Source organism: Elaeis guineensis, chromosome 1 (assembly GCF_000442705.2).
Source record: "Elaeis guineensis isolate ETL-2024a chromosome 1, EG11, whole genome shotgun sequence".
Lineage (NCBI taxonomy): Eukaryota > Viridiplantae > Streptophyta > Magnoliopsida > Arecales > Arecaceae > Elaeis > Elaeis guineensis.
In genome coordinates, this window is record NC_025993.2 from 21,187,195 (window position 1) to 21,206,161 (window position 18,967).

The 18,967-nt window shown below is 36.4% G+C and overlaps 3 protein-coding genes across 5 annotated transcripts; 1 reads left to right on the top strand and 2 right to left on the bottom strand.

Moving 5' to 3' along the window:
* Positions 1-967: 967 nt before the first annotated feature.
* Positions 968-2,302, bottom strand: LOC140855779 (uncharacterized). Its single transcript, XM_073252537.1, has one exon. It carries the CDS (start codon positions 2,300-2,302, stop codon positions 968-970), a length of 1,335 nt encoding a protein of 444 aa, XP_073108638.1.
* Positions 2,303-3,441: 1,139 nt separating this feature from the next.
* On the bottom strand, positions 3,442-4,545 carry LOC105032575 (pentatricopeptide repeat-containing protein At5g66520; the record flags this gene model as incomplete). Its single annotated transcript, XM_029261050.2, is given in 2 exon segments — positions 3,442-3,842; positions 3,844-4,545. Coding segments are annotated over 2 exon segments (1,011 nt in total), but the record flags the coding sequence as incomplete, so codon positions are not given.
* A 3,685-nt stretch (positions 4,546-8,230) lies between these two features.
* LOC105032564 (calmodulin-binding receptor-like cytoplasmic kinase 3) lies at positions 8,231-18,496 on the top strand. Of its 3 annotated transcripts, XR_003798738.2 has the most exons (8): positions 8,233-8,972; positions 11,025-11,279; positions 13,558-13,820; positions 15,000-15,165; positions 15,249-15,338; positions 17,288-17,586; positions 17,803-18,192; positions 18,333-18,496. XR_003798738.2 is itself a non-coding variant. In XM_010907031.4 (7 exons), the coding sequence occupies exons 1-7, from the start codon at positions 8,648-8,650 to the stop codon at positions 18,010-18,012; spliced, it is 1,608 nt and encodes a 535-aa protein (XP_010905333.1). In that variant the 5' UTR covers positions 8,231-8,647; the 3' UTR covers positions 18,013-18,327. The 3 variants fall into 3 exon arrangements, 2 of the variants coding, with proteins under 2 accessions (XP_010905333.1, XP_010905334.1); XM_010907031.4 differs by lacking the exon at positions 18,333-18,496 and having other exon boundaries at positions 8,231-8,972; positions 17,803-18,327; XM_010907032.4 differs by lacking the exon at positions 18,333-18,496 and having other exon boundaries at positions 8,234-8,972; positions 11,025-11,267; positions 17,803-18,327.
* The last annotated feature ends 471 nt before the right edge of the window (positions 18,497-18,967 follow it).

Genomic DNA, 18,967 nt, shown 5'->3' on the forward strand with positions numbered 1-18,967 from the left:
CTTCCTTGAAGACCACATCTCGACTGATGATTACCTTATTTGCCATTGGATCATACAACTTGTAGGCTTTGGATTGCTCACTGTATTCTATGAAGATGCACTTTTGGCTTCGATTATCAACCTTTTTTCTCTTCTCTTGTGGCACTTGGGCATAAGCAATGCTCCCAAAAATCTTTAAGTGGCTCACTCCTGGCTTGTAGCCACTCCAAGCTTCCTTTGGTGTCATTCCTTTGATGAACTTTGTCGGACTTCGATTGATGAGATAGGTTGCACATGCCACCGCTTCAGCCCAAAATTGCTCAGGAAGGTTCTTCTCTTTCGACATACTTCTTGTCATGTCAAGGATGGTCCGATTCTTCCTTTCGGCTACTCCATTTTGTTGTGGAGAGTACGGAGCAGTGAATTGATGTCGAACTTTTTTTTCATCACAATAGTTTCTGAAAGCATTTGACATGTATTCTCCGCCTCTATCGGATCTCAAAATTTATACTTTATAGTTACATTCTTTTTCAACTAAAGATTTAAAATTTTTAAATGTAGAGAGTGCAGCCGACTTTTCTTTAAGAAAATAAACCCACAACATTCTACTAAAATCATCAATAAATGTTATAAAATATTTGTTACCACCATGAGATTCTGGAAGAGGGCCGCATATATCAGTATGCACCAACTGCAATGGTCTCATTGCTTTCCAAGACTTTCCACCTTTGAAGAGAGCTCTTATATGCTTTGCTAGTGTGCACTTTTCACAAACTTCATTTGGATAATATATATGCGGAAGACCTTTCACCATACCATCTTTAGATAGCAATTTCAAACTTTCAAAATTTATATATCCAAGCCTGAGATGCCAAAGCCAAGAAAGGTTCTTGATATCCACTTGCAAGCATTTTTGAGAATCTGTCTTTAAGAGAAGAGGAAACATCCTGTTCTTCACCATCTGGACACAAGCAATCAGCTTCCCATTCTAATCTCTTAAGGTTAGTGATGACCCTTTCATATGAATTATATAATCCTTCTCCAAAAGTTGGCCAATACTTAGAATATTACTCTTCAAGTCTGGCACATAATATACATTGGAAATAAAATCAGAAGTACCATTCTTTTGTTGAATCATGATCTTGTCTCTTCCTTTGACGGGAACTTTGGAGAAATCCCCAAACTTCACATCACCATGCACCCCTTCTTGGAACTCCACAAATAGATCTTTTCTTCCACACATGTGGTTTGTGGCTGCTGAGTCAAGAAACCACACATTCTTCAAATCTCCATTTTGTTGGCATGCCAAAAGAAGAGTTGGCTCTCCTTCTTGATTTTTGGATTCGGAGTAGTTGCTTTGCTCATTGTTCCAACACTCATAGCTATAATGCCCATATTTGTGGCAATTATAGCATTGAACATTGGATCTTGCTTGGTCACGACCTCCATTTAATCTTCTACCTCGATCATGTTCACCTCTTCTACCACCTCTTCCATTGTTGAAATTTGAAGTTCGGCCTCTTCCACCATTGTAGCCCCCTCGACCATGACTACGACCTTGACTACGACCACGGTAGTTGTTGCCACTACCTCTTATGTTGCTACTAGCATCTCGAAATGCTTGAGATTGCCCTTGATCCTTTCCTTTTTGATCTTTGGCCTCCACCTTTGATTGAAGTATTTGCTCTGTATTAGCTGCTTCAATTTTATTTTGCTTCTTTTGTTCATGGACTTGAAGTTTACCCATCAACGCATTGATGGATAGAGTATCCACATCATTAGCTTCTTCAATAGCAACAACAATATGCTCAAACCTCGGTGTCAAAGATCGAAGTATCTTCTCCACCACTCGAACATCATCTATCTTCTCTCCATTCCTCTTCAATTGGTTTACGATAACCAATATCCGAGAAAAGTAGTTGAAGATATTCTCCATCTCCTTCATGGTGGCGACTTCAAATTCTCCCCGTAGTTGTTGTAGTCGGATTCGCTTCACTTTTTCTTCTCCTTTAAATATGATGGAGAGAGTATCCCATGCTTGCTTTGCAGAAGTTGCCTCAGCAATTCTTTCAAATGTCACCTTATCCAAGGCTTGATACAATTGAAACAAAGCTTTCTTGTCTCTCCTCCTTGTAACCCTCAAAGCCTCCTTTTGATTTTGATTGTACCCTCTCTCTTGATCTGGTGTAGGCTCGGTGTAGCCATCATTAACGATCTCCCATAGATCTTGTGAGCCAAACAATGACTTCATCTGGATACACCAATTCCCAAAGTTCTCCTTAGTAAGCTTTGGGATTTGCATTTGCACACCATTACTAGCCATTTCCCTTAGGATCAATCTTCTCAACAAGACAAGGCTCTGATACCAAATGATAGAATTGAAGAATCTCAAATATAAAAATAATAAACACTCTTCTCTTATCATGGAAAGATGACAAGAAGAATACTTGCTTCGCATACCACAATGGACAAATCACCTTTCTATTTATAGATGCCTAGATGCCTTTTTATATTCCATAATATTTAATTCATGCATAGAATACTAAGAAGCATTTACAGAATTCTATGTATTTAACTCTTCATCTATCAAGAAGCCTATTCCTTTTTTCAAGGAGGCCTTTCAGATTTTCAAGAGACCCTTTAGTTTTCCAAAAGGTCTTTTAGTTTTTCAAAGTTATTTAATGATAAGTTTAAAATAATCCAACAAGCAGCACAGCGCCAACCTTAAGCTTTACGGGTGTTTGAAAGCTTTTATTGGGAACTAGACATAGCTTCTGACATTTCTCTTGTGGTTCATCCCTATGTGGCCTAGCTACTATCCTACTAGTGCTTGGGCTGTTAGGTTGTTGCCCTATCCTCTTCTTATTTTTCAGTGTGAGTGATCCACCTCCTTACCAGTATTCCCGATCATCACCATCCTTAGGCATTTTTTACTTGTAATTTGAAATGACTTAGGTCTTTTTAATCTTGCTTCTTTGAATCTTCAAAGTGAAAAACTTTAGCATCTTTGAAATAAGATTATAACTTTCTGAAAACTCTCCTCAAATACTTAAATATCTTATTAGTATTAATTATATATTCAAATATTTTATTATTCATCAAAATCAAATCTAAGATCAATATGGATAATCTCATAGAGGATAATATCTGAATGAAGAAAAAAAGGTTACCATGAGAAATGCTCTTAAGATAATTAATGGAGAAAAAATAAATTTTAGAATGTAGAAACTTACAATCTATTGTTCTTCTTTTCACAGTATGCTTAAATTTTACACCACTGACTGATTAAAATGTTTCTATCATTTTCTATGCGATGGAGTTGCATTAAGCATGAACTAAAAATGAATTATCCTTTTGCTTTATATTATAGAATTGTTGCAAAGGCAATACTCATCCAATGGCCACATGCATATTGACAGTAAAGTTCCAGAAACCAAAGGTGCGTTTGGTTATATTTTTTGATTTTTAATTTTTAATTTCTAAAAAATATTTTTTATTTTTTTTATGTTTACTACAGAAGAAAAGCAAAATAGTAAAAAATATATTCGGTAACTTTAAAAATATCTCATGGACTCAAATATCTTCTTCCCATCATCAACCATTCCGGCATGGGTGCAAGCACATAGAGCTCCAACGAACGTTGACTCATTTGGTATTATCCCCCTCTCCTTCATCATTCCAAATAGCTGGAGCGCACGCTCTCCATGGCCATGCATTGCAAGCCCACCAATCATCGCATTCCACAACACATCATCCCCGCCGCGGACGCCATCAAATACCTTCCAAGCTTCATCCATACACCCACATTTATGATACATATCCACTAGAGCAGTCTCAAGTATCACATTGCCCTCCCTCGCAAGAGTCAAGACCATTCCTGTCAATGTAGTGGTGGATCCTGCGTCCCTGATCGAGCACACCCAACCGAGTGCAAGCCTTCAAAACACTCACCAAAGTCACCACATCAGGCTTCATCCTCTCATCCTGCATCTCATGAAACAACCTCAAGGCCATGGAGAAATCCTCATTCCTCACATACCCATCAATCATGGCACTCCAAGAAACCAGACTTCTCTCAGGCATTCTTTCAAACAGATCCCCTGCAGTCACCACATCTCCATTCTTCCCATAAGCCGAGATCAAAGTATTCCAGGAGATCAAATCCAAGTGCCAGCTCTTATCAAACAAAAGGCGAGCCTCTGCCAAGCGGCCCATAGCGCAGTACATATTCAAAAGGGAATTCTTAACAACAATTACGTCCTCCACTCCACACTTGAGAATTTGGCCATGGACTTCCTTTCCTAAGCCGATGAGCTTTCTAGTATCACCACCATGGATGCAAGCCTTCACAAGGAGGGCGAAGTTGTATGTGTTCGGCGGGGCTCGGGTGGCCCGCATGCAGAAATAGAATGCGACGGTGGAGTCGGGGAAGCCCTGGTTGGCATGGCCGGCGATCATGGGGTTCCATTTGTAGACATCGGTGTAGTGCGCTCGCCGGCCAGGCAGACAGAGAGAGCCAAAAAAGAGGGGGAGGGGGACGTGGCGAGCGTTGGGATACGCCGGGAAGAAGCAAAAATAAATTTTTTAAAAAAAAAATTACTTTCCACGTAAAGTAAATAGTTTTGATTTTTTTAATTTTTAATTTTTACTTTTTAAATTATTATCGAACGGTATTTTTAAATTTTTATTTTTCAAAATTAAAAAATAAAAAAATATATATTTTTTTATTACTAACCAAACGCACGCCAGCTGACCAGGCCCCATGTTAGTCAACATATACAATACGAACTAGGAGATCAGCGAGTGGTTGTGATATATATACTCATACTAATCAAGGGCAAACCACATGTACCGGCCCCAAATCAACCTATAACAAAGTGACGCAAGCTGTATCATGATTGACTCTACCCATATGAAGTTGATACAATCTCAAACAAGGCAATACCGTTAGTTTTGCTTAGGATGGATTTTTAATGATTTTAGTGTTTGCTCTCCACCATCTCAAGGTGGGAAAAAAAATAAGAAGCAGCTTGCAGCCCTCTGATGCAATTTTCACAGGATTGAAACAAGGAGTTGGACATTCTGGTTAGAAAAAGTATTCTTGCTTGGTATCATATCTCCACCCTTCTTTAATCTTCTTGAAAAATTCAAGGATTATTTCGCTTTTGATTTAAAGAATAACATGGGAATCTTGCTGTTGGTGGCTTAGTGGATCTTATGACCTTTGATTAACATATTCAATCCCCGAGGCATGAATCCAACATCAAATCAAGAATAACTGGTAGAAAATTGCAAGTTATATTCCACAGGTGCTTCCAGATTTAATGAACCTACAAAATTAATCCTTGTGAATACTTTCAATTGTTAATCTTAAATTCAATAATTTCCATTATGAATATACGATTATGGTTCATCAAACTGGAAACACCATAGTCATTAATTAAATGAATGCTATGTGTTCTAGGAAATGATTTCATATGCTTCATCAAATTGAAAATAGAAACATTTCATCTAATTCAATGATTTCTTGTAACCGTTTCATTTTCAATTGTTATTTTTAACACCGAAATGTTTTCAATGCACATATAATTCAAATTATGTGATGCCCTATGATAAATTAGCAATATAAAACATCAACACACAATGAAGACCATGACCAAAACACTAAACCATATTTCTTGTAAAAAACATTTCATGGAAACAAGAAAAATACAAAAAAAGCTGCACCATGGGTGCATAGGCACAGCGTGCAATACAGCAAACATGCCATACCCTAAGAAAGGATCAAAACATGCACGTCCAAACTGTGATCGAAAATTTACAGTTATAAAATATATAAAATAAATGTATGTGTATTTTAATATTTAATTATTAGAGACATCATTAATCAAATTATCCAGATTTACTTACTACTTTTACGTAATTTGACGATGCAGCAAGCCAGAGGATCCCATAAAAAAAATGATAATCATATGCATGCAAAATAAAAGTGATTCTGGTTTAACTCATCGTGGGCATCTCCACAAATAAACTAGATATTTTTTGCGTTAGAAGGCAGCCCAAAGCCTCTAAGCTAGCACATGACAACCAAATATGGTATTTATATACTGCTCTGACCTAATAAAAAAAACAGATTATGCCATAAACTTTCAGCCAATGTGGAACAAATAGTCAAATGGAAAAATCAAACACAGAGAATTCAAATGATTTGGAACATCATTCTATGGAGTGATAGAATGCAGCTGTTTTACATTAAAAATAACTTGCACTGCAAGCTAGTTGACCTAGGTATAAGAAAGCAATATCTCATAATTCATGATAGCTAGATGAGCAATAAAATCCCTAGTAGAATTGCTAAAGATGTGTCTAGGCACCTAGGTTGAACTCAAATTTACCAAAAGAACCAACCGAATCGCAAGAGATTTACAAAGGATATTTTTTGAGAAAACTGAAAAGAAGAGACTTTATTAAACAAAATAGAAAACATCTTGCTCCATTCTTCGTTAATATATAAACACACAAACTATTGAAGAAAAGAGGATACACAACCAAATAATTAAAATGAAAGCACCTTTATGAACCAGAATCTATGTTCCAACTGTATAATCATCAGGAAATAAAAAAACAAATCTTCGAACATGATGCTATTAACCAAATTAGATCAAATCACTATTGTTGATGCCTCCAATCACGTCCGCTACCGCCATTAATGTCAGTTGCTAGAGAGAGGTGGAAGAAAACCAAAGAGGATGAGGTGGAGAGGTTGGATTAGAGGAGAAAGAAAAGTTGGCTCGAGATCGACTCTCAACGATGAGGGGGAGGTCGGATCAGGAGGGTGAGTCAGCTCAGGAGAGAAAGGAGACCTAGGATATTGATTTGGGACCGAAAGATAGAGGATAAATGGCTTCTGTCAAATGATTTGGAACATCATTCTATGGAGTAATAGAATGCAGCTGTTTTACATTAAAAATAACTTGCACTGCAAGCTAGTTGACCTAGGTATAAGGAAGCAAAACCTCATAATTCATGATAGCTAGATGAGCAACAAAATTCCTAGTAGAATTACTAAAGATGTGTCTAGGCACCCAGGTTGAACTCAGATTTACCAAAAGAACCAATGGAATCGCAAAAGATTTACAAAGGATATTTTTTGAGAAAACTGAAAAGAAGAGACTTTATTAAACAAAATAGAAAACACCTCACTTACTCCATTCTTCGTTAATATATAAACATACAAACTATTGAAGGAAAGAGGCTACACAACCAAATAATTAAAATGAAAGCACCTTTATGAACCAGAATCTATGTTCTAACTGTATAATCATCGAGGAACAAAGAAACAAACCTTCAAACATGATGCTATTAATCAGATTAGATCAAATCACTATTGTTGATGCCTCTAACCATATCCGCTATTGCAATTGATATCGGCTGCTGGAGAGAGGTGAAAAAAAATCAAAGAGGATGAGGCGGAGAAGTTGGATTAGAGGAGAAAAAAAAGTTGGCTCAAGATTGGCTTTCGACGGAGAGACGGAGAGGTCGGACCAAGAGAGAAAAGAGAACTAGAATATTGATTTAGAGCCGAAGGATAGAGGATAAATAGCTTCTTTTTGAACATCATAGCTTACTATATAACATTGATATCAACCAATTATAAAATTTTAAAGTAATTTTTGCGATGGACCAAATTCCTAAGTTTCCATCTTTACTACATAAGATTCCACATTCATTCAGACATAATGTACTCTTTTTGGAATTCTCATTCTCCATTATAATGGAGATGAAAGTGATTACGAACTATTTCAACAAAAATTAAAATATAATAACAAAAAAATAATAATATTATTTAATAATATAGCTAATTGTTTGCAGAATAAAAAAATTTAATTTTGACAGAAATGATGATCTGAATTTAATTGATGTAATCTTAATCTTATGAATAGAAAATAGAAAAAAAATTTCCCTTCCAACAATTATTAGCTGAGGCTGTTGGTACATCTCCTCTAAGAGCTTTCCATCAGACGATGTTCACATATTAAATTCTGAATATTGCTTTAAAAAAAAAAAAGCATTGTTCTTGTAACACGACAACAGCCTAATAACATCTGCCATCTTTTAAGTCCTCTATGGTCAACCTTCCTCAAATTTCTGATATCCCCGCACGAGGCAACAAAAGATCAATCTATTACATCTCAACAATTGACCAAAGCAAGGCATCATTCTTCTAATCCTTGAAGAACGGCATACACCGGTAAACATCCGAGACGTGACAAACACCCATTTGCGGATCGCTGCCGAAAATAGCGCCGCGTGGGGCTGCGAGGAGACCGCAACGCGGCTTGGTCAAGGTCTTTAGTTTCCGCGACGGTCAAATTTCGGCCCGAAGGGAAAACCGCCGCCACTGTTCGGGACCTCCGTCGTTGACTCCAGTCCAGTTTATTCTCTTACCAAATCCTTCGATCCATCCTCTTACAAGGAGAAAACGATCCCGTCCACATCACCACCACCCACCAAACCCCTCGGTTTCCTCTGGACTCGGCCTTTGAAGTCTCTTCGCTTCCTTTCTCCAACTTCATCAACTTGTCTCGCAGAAAGATTGGATTTTGGGGATTCCGGAGCGATTGATCTGGCTTCCATATGAAGTTTTTCGGTGTTTCCGGGGGGTAGTATGTCAATAATGGCTCTGCATCTTCTAGTTTTGGTGATTTTGGCCCAGTTTCAATGGAATTTGGTTGCTGGGTCGTCGGTGACCTATTTGAAGGATTGCGGGACTGATCGTGTCGGCTATTTGAAGTCGACTCATCTGTATGAATTCTTTATCGGTCTGAAGAAGGCGGAAGATGTCGGTTTGATCTGTAAGGAGTTAGAGTTGTGTTTCAGAAATGGGTGTCCGATCTGTGGCTCGAATGAAGAGGTGTGGGCGAGAATTGGCAGGGAGTACTGCAATCGGGATTTATCGGTCTCTGCCCGTCTGGAGACCGATATAGTTTCTGGTAATTCTTGTCTGCAGAACTTTTGTTTTTAATATATTGGTTTCTTTACGTTTTGTTAATCGTGGGATTATGTAGTGGAAGAATCCTTCGTGTTGATTTTAATTGTTTATGGAAGTCTTTGAATTGAGATTTTAGGAACATAATTTTTAATAAGACTTTGCAAGAGAGGCAATATGCAAGGAAGAAGCTGCAAAATTTTCTATACCTACAATCACTTATGGCAGAGAGTTAGGGTATCATGTAATGTTTAGCATCTCCAACTTCCAGCCTCTTATGATTTTTTCCTCCCTGTCTGGTTGGTGGAATAATTGCCTTGGACATGCTTTCTTATGCACCTCAAGACTACACTAGGAGATGTCTCATTTTAGTCGAATTATATATGTGCTGCAAAATGAAATAGCACTTGGTTCTCCCTTTCTCATTCAGTGAAACTAAGCTTTCGGCTTCTTTTATCATCTGCACTACTATATTTAGGGCCACAAATGTTAATTTTAGTAGGTAGTAATAGTTGAAACTTTCCTACTTCACATAGGTCCTACTTATATGTCACTAGGCAGACATGTATCACATCCTTGCATCTAGTTTTGCAAACCTGTTAATGGATTTTAGTATCATGGTGCAAAATAATACTAATGAAAGGAGGCTTTGTCATGTTCTTGAGACTACTCATGCACTTTCCCTTCTAATTGTATGTTCCATATACTTCATCTGTCTTGTCAAGGACACTGCATCATTCATTTTTAGGTGCAAACCTTGTTATGGTCTTTATATTTCTCAACTTTATTACGTATCTTTACAATTCAAGTGTACATGCATTGCCCTTTTACCCTTTCCCTATGGAAAACATCTTAAGCCTCCATTTGGTTGCTAAGGCTGGCTTACTGGGTTACAACTAAATCTTGCAGCTCAAGCTGGAAGTTTTGGAGCAAATCCCAATCTTATGGCATTGACTCTAATAAATGCACTGTTGCTGAGATGAATGTTCTATCGGATATATGGAACACATGCGCTGGCTCCTATTATGAATAATTGAATGAAGAAGGCATCATGGATAGATACCATTCTATCCACTTCTCAAAGGCTTTAACTTTAGGTGGACCTCTGCTAAGAGTTTTCCATGAAAGTGACTTGATCATGTAAAGTAGTAGTTTCTTTGAGCATAAATAATGGATGCTAAGAAGATAGCTTAGTAATAGTATGAGTGATAGGAGGTGAATGAATAATAATTTCTATAAGATGCAATGAGAAGCTCGAGTGGACATGATGATGGTAGGGATGTCACAAGCATGGGGCACCAATATAGCTGACAAAGTGAAACGGCAACGGTGCATTGGGAAGATGATGTAACCAATGAAGATCAGCATGGAGCAATGTTGTGACACTTTAACTAGGATGACAAAAGTCTGTGGGCACTGCTTATAGGAGATGATCTACTAATGGACACAAGACAACAAAGCAAAGCAGGTCTCGGATTCTTAGGAGCATAGTGTGAAGGAAATGAGTAACCAATGGATGGCTTGCATGGTCGAGAAAGTAGTTGGTCCTTGATACAAGGATCTCAAGGCAACAAGTGTTATTTGTTTTTTGGTATATATTGTTGAAATGAACTATATATCATTAGGCTTTGCCTATAAACTGGAAAAATTCTACAAGATATAATGGTGCACTAAATCTGCTAGAAAAATGATAATATCAGTTATCAGTGGACCAGCTAAATGTCCCAAATATTTTTGGCACTTTTTAACTTTATGGGAACAAAGTCAAATGGTGTATTGGATATTGATCATGTTTTTGGTATGTATATAAAACATTTCTTGATTGTATATGGTCCAATGAACAAACACTATTTAATCCATTTAAGTTTTAAAAATTTTTTCCATATTCTGGTTGATGTTAAGCTTGTCATCTGGATTAGCTTAACACTGGTGATGGAGACGGACTTGGTTTATAGAATGAGACCTTGTACTTTAACTTTTTTGCCTTTTGTTCATGTAAATGAAATGATTTCTTTTTTACAATGTATGACTGCTTTCTTATTGGTGCCCTTTGCAGTGAACCTACTTAGAAGGAAAGGGAGAAAATTATTGCTTCAACCGTTACCAAAAGGTACCATCCCTGATAAGGTAGGCAAAATGAGTCAGACACAGGAGAAACAGCAGCATAATGATTTTGATTTGGCACCGGATCATCTTATGCTCGCTGTACCAGGAATATTCCTTCTATGTTGCGCTGTACTTTGTCCTTGCTTTCACACAAAAAGAAAAGATGTGAGTGAGCATCCTGTTCTACCCAGAGGTGTGCATTCGAGTAAGTTAATTAAGCACAATATCTGAATATTAGTAGCATAAAGATATGCATTAGCATTATATTTAGTAGCTTTAAGCCTGTCAGTGAAAGTTTTAACTGATATTTATTGGCTTATTTTTGTGCATCAAAATTGACCATTATTCCTTTTATTGAACATTATTTTTCCTCTTCATGTTGACTCCTTTTAAGCCTAGAGTAACTTTGGAGATTTCCTCCTTAACTGCACGTGTTTAATCTACAGCCATCAATGTAGGTCTTCAACCAACCAACATACTTTCTAGGTTAAATGGCTGGTCCCTTTCCTGCCTTAAGTTGTCTGGTCGAAGAATTTGGAACCAATACTTTACTTTAAGTTGGTAATTAGTAGTAAAATACTAAAATTCATTTGTGCTGTTTTCTTGACTTGGACTTCTGCACCAAAGCCGCCCATTTGATAGAAAAGGCTTCGATGATATTGATGATTAATATATTGCTCTATCTGCTGCTATTTATGTTCTCTATGCAAGTAATGCTTTTATCTGATGAAACATATTCCATATAAAAAAGTCAAAAATTAGCTGGTATTTCTCTTCGCACCGTGCCATTGCACAGTATTGCTGACTTCAGTTTTTGTTGACATCAATAAAAAGCATCAGGTTCTCTTAATGACCTTGGCAGACATGTCTTCAAATTGTTCTCTAAACAGGCATGCCAGGCGGTAGAAAGGAGTAACACAGCAGATAGAATAAACTAATTCTTTCTAAACCTTGTGATCATGATTGCTGATTTCCTGCAGACCTGTGCTATGATCTCATGGTTTATATGAAATAAATGAAAGATTTTGTTCTTAGAATGAGAGAACTCTTTACATTCTGTTATCCAATACATCATAATAAAAAAAATCTTTAAGCTCTACAGGATAACTGAAACTTCACAAATATTGATTCTAGCTTGCCTTCTAATGTTCAGCCCTTCTTTTTTAAGATTGATAATCAGTTTATGTATTGGCTCTCCGAACTGGCTGTGGAGGATCTTGTGTGCTGCAGAATTTTGAGATAATGCCTCAGTGGAACATTTTCTCCCTTACAAAGCTCTATTCTGTCACTGGAGGTGTAGAATGATTGAAATGTTGACTCAGAATCTTATGGGATGGCTGCTAAAAGCTCCAATCCTTCAGCCTGGTTTCTGCTTGACAAGGAGAATCCTGCTTCTCTAAGGATATTACCAGAAAATGAATCAAAAGTTTCTAAGGAAAGATCATTAGCTTCTTATACTTTAAGTAAGGTTTTGTATTTTCATTAGGCAGAAGGCAAGGGAAATGAACACTTTATAGTTAGAAGAAACTCTCGGATCAAAACTATGATATTAATTACTAGACTGTTTTTATTCTTGTGGAAAACTCATTATGTCGTTATGCTTAAATCAATATATACTCACACTTTTCTATGGTTAAATTATATCAATGGAACAAAAAAAATTGACAATGCGAGATAATAAGACAAAAAATTATCTTTTTACCTATGTTTAGTATAAAGGATGGATAGGAGAGGAAGGATGGATAAAAGACAGGATGGATAGGTCTTCCATCCATCCATTCGCCGATATGTTTGGTGAAACATAGAAGAATGGATGGGAATGATTCCCTTCTCTGTTTAGTATAAAAAAAATAAAAGAAAAGATGGATGATATTTATATGATATTTTTACTAAACGGCCCTATAATAAAAAAATATTATTATTATCGATTTATAACACTTATTTAGTACCAAAAAACAGTAGGATAATATATAAGCTTATAATCTTTGTAATTTATAATTATATAAAAAAACTATGTTATAAACTAAGTATGAATTTATTTATTTATATATATTAATTATATAAATAACTAATTAATTTATAATATAATGAGGGATAATTTTTGTCAACATAGAAATCCATTCCTCACATGCTCTATCCATCCTTCCTTGTATCCTCCTAATTTGGAGTATGCAAATTGGTGAGCTAGGATGGATGGATAATCCCTCTTTTTTATCGATCCTTTTCTAAGATTTTTGGAACCAAACGGTGGATAGAAACCATCCATCCTTCCAACCCCATGCATCCTCCCTCATGTGCCCCAACCAAACACAATGTTAAATTTCTCAGATAAGCTGGAGTCAACAACATGACTTGAAGGTTCTAGTACTTTTGTAAATTGAGCTAGGACCCTTTGGGCTATGGATTATTTGTTGATGGATTCTAGTTACAGATAACCCATGTTAGTGGAAAATTTTACTAACAAATAGCTTTTTATGTTTCAGTGGATTCGGTTTCCTCTTTTGAAGTAAGCTCAACCCCTGAAAGAACACCAGGAAATTCACTAAGAACACCTCCTAGTCCATCTCGATTTTCACTATCTCCTCAATCAAGTACCATTGGACCATTACATCTCAGCATCGATCAGATTAGCAAACTTACTCAGAACTTTTCATCTTCACTAAAAATAGGTGAAGGTGGTTTTGCAATTGTCTACAAGGCCGAGCTGCCAGATGGTCAGGTTGTTGCTATTAAGCGAGCAAAGAAGGTGATGTTCTTTTGCTTTTTATAAGAGAAAACTCCTTTTTTGTGTCTTTTAAAAATTTCATATGCTCAGGATTGCTCTTATGTTATATTAGTGATGCTATGCAAATTATGCATTCAATATGTGCTGATGATCTATAAACGCCCCTAGTTGAGGTTATATTATGAGCAGATCTTCCTATTAATACAGTTTTAGAATTGTTTTTGCTCATCCATTTTAATAATTTGGAAGCTTTGCCATGGTTGAGACATATATATCATGATAATGGTATGATACAGATTGTTAGCTCCACCAATTACAAATTTTCAACTCATTCATGTTTAAAGATAAGTGCTTCTCTTTGGCATGGAATCAAGTTCTTTATTATGTAAAAAGTTGATTAGCTTTGAGTGAGGAGTTGAACATTTTTTTTACTCATTTAATTAGTTAATGTTTGCATATGATGGTGCTTTTCTGTTATTTCCTGATCCTCTTCTGATTAATGAATGAGAAGAGAAGATGGCATTGACCAATCAAAGCCAATGTATATTTTTATGATTTGTAAGGAATTTAAATTCTGGAAAAGATATTACAGGGACTGCATGCTTAAATCCCAGATTATCAAACTAATAACATGTACTAAAGTTGCTAGTCTATGATGTGACAGTTTATAATTTTGTAATGCACATCATCAATTCAACCATAAAAAGGCAATCTGCTGGAAGTCCCCATCTCACTTTGATTGTTTTGAATTAACAATTTCAAGGTTTGCTATACCGATCAATACCAGTGCATACTGACCATACCGTAACAAAACTAATATATGATGGACCGACATTGTAATAGGATGGTACTGTTATGGGATCTCAGGATCTGGTACCGAGATGGTAAACTTTGATTTTGAGTGATAAATAACAATAGTGATGAAGCTCTTGCAATTTGGTAAACTCCAAACTGTATTTATCTATTAAAGTCCAAAACTGGCCTGAGTTAAAATCCTTCTTATATGATAAATTGATAAATTATCGATAACCCCCACCCCCTTCACTTTTAGCGTTTTACTCTCTCTCAATGTATGTGTCTGTGACATTTCATATTATGATTCCTTTGTTCATTCAATAAGGAAGTAATCATATCAATGATGAATCTTTTTCTCCCAAAAAATTATGTAGTTATTCTCTGTTATAATTTAATTTTTGACAGGAACATTTCGCTGCCCTACGAGCTGAATTTAGTAGTGAAGTTGCACTTCTCACCAAAATTGAACATAGGAATTTGGTCAAGTTACTTGGCTACACTGATAAAGGAAATGAACGTATAATCATTACTGAATATGTTTCAAATGGTACTCTCAGGGAACATCTCGATGGTAAAGTTGTGAATGTTCAAACTCTTAAACATCACATCAATTATTTAACTTAGAATTGTTAAATAATTTTGTTTATATGGCAGGTAAGGGTGGGAAGATTTTGGACTTCAGTCAACGGCTAGAAATAGCCATTGATGTTGCTCATGGATTGACATACCTCCATCTATATGCAGGTGAGCTGCTATTGATTCATCATGGAGGATAAATTCTTACTTTACCCCATGTTTGAGAAAAGAAGTTTTCAGCTATAATAGTCACATATATGGACACTAGTAGGCATGGAATGCACTTTGTCTTGATTCCATGTGGGCCTTTTTTCTTTCACTTGGTGACTTGATGTTAGATGACTATGTTGTTTACTTGTAATGTGATTTTTTCAGTAGACTTTTGACAGTTTTTGGTCCCTTCGTGAAGCCAAAGATCCCCCTCATTTCTTCTTTTTCCCTTTTAATTTGTCTTTCTAGTTCTCTTTAATTGGGGGGTGTACCTTTCTCCAACTTACCATTTCTTTTATCTGACACATTTTAATGATCTTCTTGCCATTACATCTCAGAGGGGGAGTCACAAAGTCATTCTCATTGTGGAACAATTCACTCTCATGGCTGCAAAAGGCACTAGTTTTGCTTTTAATATCATCTATGTAGACACGGCTGGTGCTGGTCAACCTACCTATTCAATGAAAAATTGATTATTGCTGAATGTACTTTGATGCGTAGTATGTTAATGCCTTCTTATCAGTTTTAGGACCTTTTTTGCAAATTACAGTGCCAAGACGTCAAAGTATAAATGGTTATATCATCTTATTTGGTTTTTTTTATTCCTGATTACTGATTAAATCATGACACATTCTTTTATCACCGGTTGTAGACATCTTAGTTTGCAACACATGGATGGTTATTGGAACACCAAGGATTCCGATACGAAATCCCAAGGGTTTAGATACTGCTGGTGGGCTTTATACCAGTCATGCCTGGTATATTGTATCACAGTGGTACCAGAGTTCTGCACCAGCTGGCACATTGTGGACCGGATTTTAATTTACTTATTAGACAAGAAATATTTAAAAATTAAAAATTAAAAAGCAATTTTGAAAATTTGAGACTTATTATGGTCTTTCTTTTTCTCAAAATATATCTTAGAGCAAAGGTTTCAGATGCCATCATCATATCATATGCAAAGTTCGATATATCTAGGGGTACATTATTAATTCTAAACCGCATACCTGACGTGGAAATGTTAAAGAAGCTTCTATGAATATAAAGCTATTAAATCCATGAAACAGTCATAAACCAGATAGCAAGTCAAATTCATACTGGGATGGCATGCGAACCAATTTGCACAAGACCATTTTAAGGTTGTAAAACTTTTGTTGAATACAACTTTGTCTATTTGATCCTGGACCTCTCAATAGAAGCTATTTAGTTCCTAACATGTCGTTGTTGTTTCAACCTAATCTTCTTTTGGCCTTAATGTCGAATTTCAACCAAATTGGACCATCTTCTTTGTCTATCTTGAAGAGGCTCTGCATGCATGAATAAGTGACTGGTGTTGGTTTGACAATTGCATGGTTTAGCTATATGGGATTTTACCTAGATCTGTTAAATTAGACTCTGGCATTGGTCTTAGCATGTTGAATGAGGTCCATGCCTGTTATTACATCCTGAGTATTAGAAAATAGTTATTAAGGTGGGTTTTGATGGTAACAAGTCATAACCATGATCTTTATGAGATCAGCTCTGGTTTTCCTCATGTATAACTGTGTATGGAGTAAAGAGAAATCTGTGGATTACCATGATCATGGTAGCATTCAATATGCAATATGATAGAAAACTTGGGAACTCGTTTTACTTCAATATCTATTATCTTAACGTACATGGCTTTTTTCTATTTTAATTTAGTTTTGGGAATACTAGTGCTTCTGAATCATTTATCTATCAGGGTGGATGTGTGTATATGATAATATGGAGAGGATGTATGGAAAAAATTTACCTTTTTGAGCTATGATTATACTTCAATACAATGTGACCTTTTTTAAGTGACTCCACCCTCAACCATTTGCTCCTGGTGGATCTCAAGCATTTGATATCTAACCAGCTTTCTTTTTGGTATCATGTCCTACCAGAGAAACCTATAATTCACCGAGATGTCAAGTCATCAAACATTCTGCTGACAGAAAGCTACAGAGCAAAGGTGGCTGACTTCGGATTTGCAAGAACTGGTCCAATGGAAGCAGATCAGACTCATATTGAGACCAAAGTGAAGGGCACAGCTGGATATGTGGACCCAGAATACCTTAAGACATTTCGCCTCACACCCAAGAGTGATGTTTACTCCTTTGGCATCCTGCTTTTAGAAATCCTATCCGCACGTCGTCCAGTAGAAGTGAAGAGAAAGGCCGATGAAAGGATAACTGTTAGATGGGTAAGCATGGCAGTTCTTCTTTACGAAATCATTTTGATAAACACTTTGGTGGTTATTAACTTATTGTTTGAAAATTTAATAAAGTCATGCTATTTTGATGTTATCCTTAATTTTTATTCTGAAAGAAAGCTAAAGATTATATTTATATGGTTGAAGATCAAATTTTAGCACATGTTTTTCGACCTTCATCTAAACCTGTGCAATTTGGTGTTTCAGGCCTTCAAGAAATATAACGAAGGCAATGTGAGAAGCATATTGGATCCTCTGTTAAAGGAAGTGGTATATGAGGAGGTACTAAAGAGGATTTTTGGTTTAGCCTTTCAGTGTGCTGCTCCTACCCGCAATGATCGACCTGCAATGAAGGAAGTCGTAGAACAGCTGTGGGAAATAAGGAAAGACTATGCTAGGAGTCATAGGAGAGCATGAAAAGCAGCTCCACTCATCTACAAGTTTGATGTCAAAAATATTGATCTGCATGATAGGGGATCAGCTTTTTGTATCAGCTTGGTGTCTTTTCTAGTACACGATGTCTCTGGCATGCAGATGCCTTATCAAGTTGTTCTTACATTTTTGTAGAGAGCATAACCTTATTTGGAGAACGGACAGGTTTGTCATCTGTTGATGAAAAGACTATTTTTGTATTGGAAAGTGTGATGTTATAGTTTTAAACGTGAAAGCTGTGATAATTCTTACTTCCAACTAAAAATTTTTGGGGTTATAATATATTTCACTTGCTCAAAATTTAGGTTGAGAGATGCAACGACAATCATTGCATATGTTGATCATCGTATCCAGATTGATGTATACATTATGATACTGTATGGTATGTAAACATGAACTGTGAAATTTTGGTTATTTGAAACTCGTGTAATTTGATGCCATCATGGATCTCGGAGCAGCAAACCATAAACCATCAAGCCTTCTCCTCAATATGGAGGTCAGCTAGCAAGGCATGCCACAATGTCATAGCTGGAGTCTACCACATAAACCTCAATCATATACAGAAAGAATGGCCCGAATGTTTCGTGTTACAGATCCACAAGAACAACCACTGCTAGCCGGTTAGGCTACAAAGCTGAAGTCATATACCTTATCATACTGACATCCACATCCATTTACTGTCGCAGAAAGCTCTTAGAAGCCCTTGGTCCATGTTGTCTTCCATTGTGGTTTTCAAATGCTATTTAATGTCTTCACACTTAATCAGCAAGAGCATAGGATGCTTTGAAATCACAATATCTTATAATTTATAACCATTTTCCTTTATTTTATTATATATACTTCTAGGAGACCTTTGTACAGGGAATGTGGAGGTCATTCACCAACCACATGGCCAGCTAATTTTTTTCAGTGTTTGGAATCTTTGGATTTCCAGTACGCT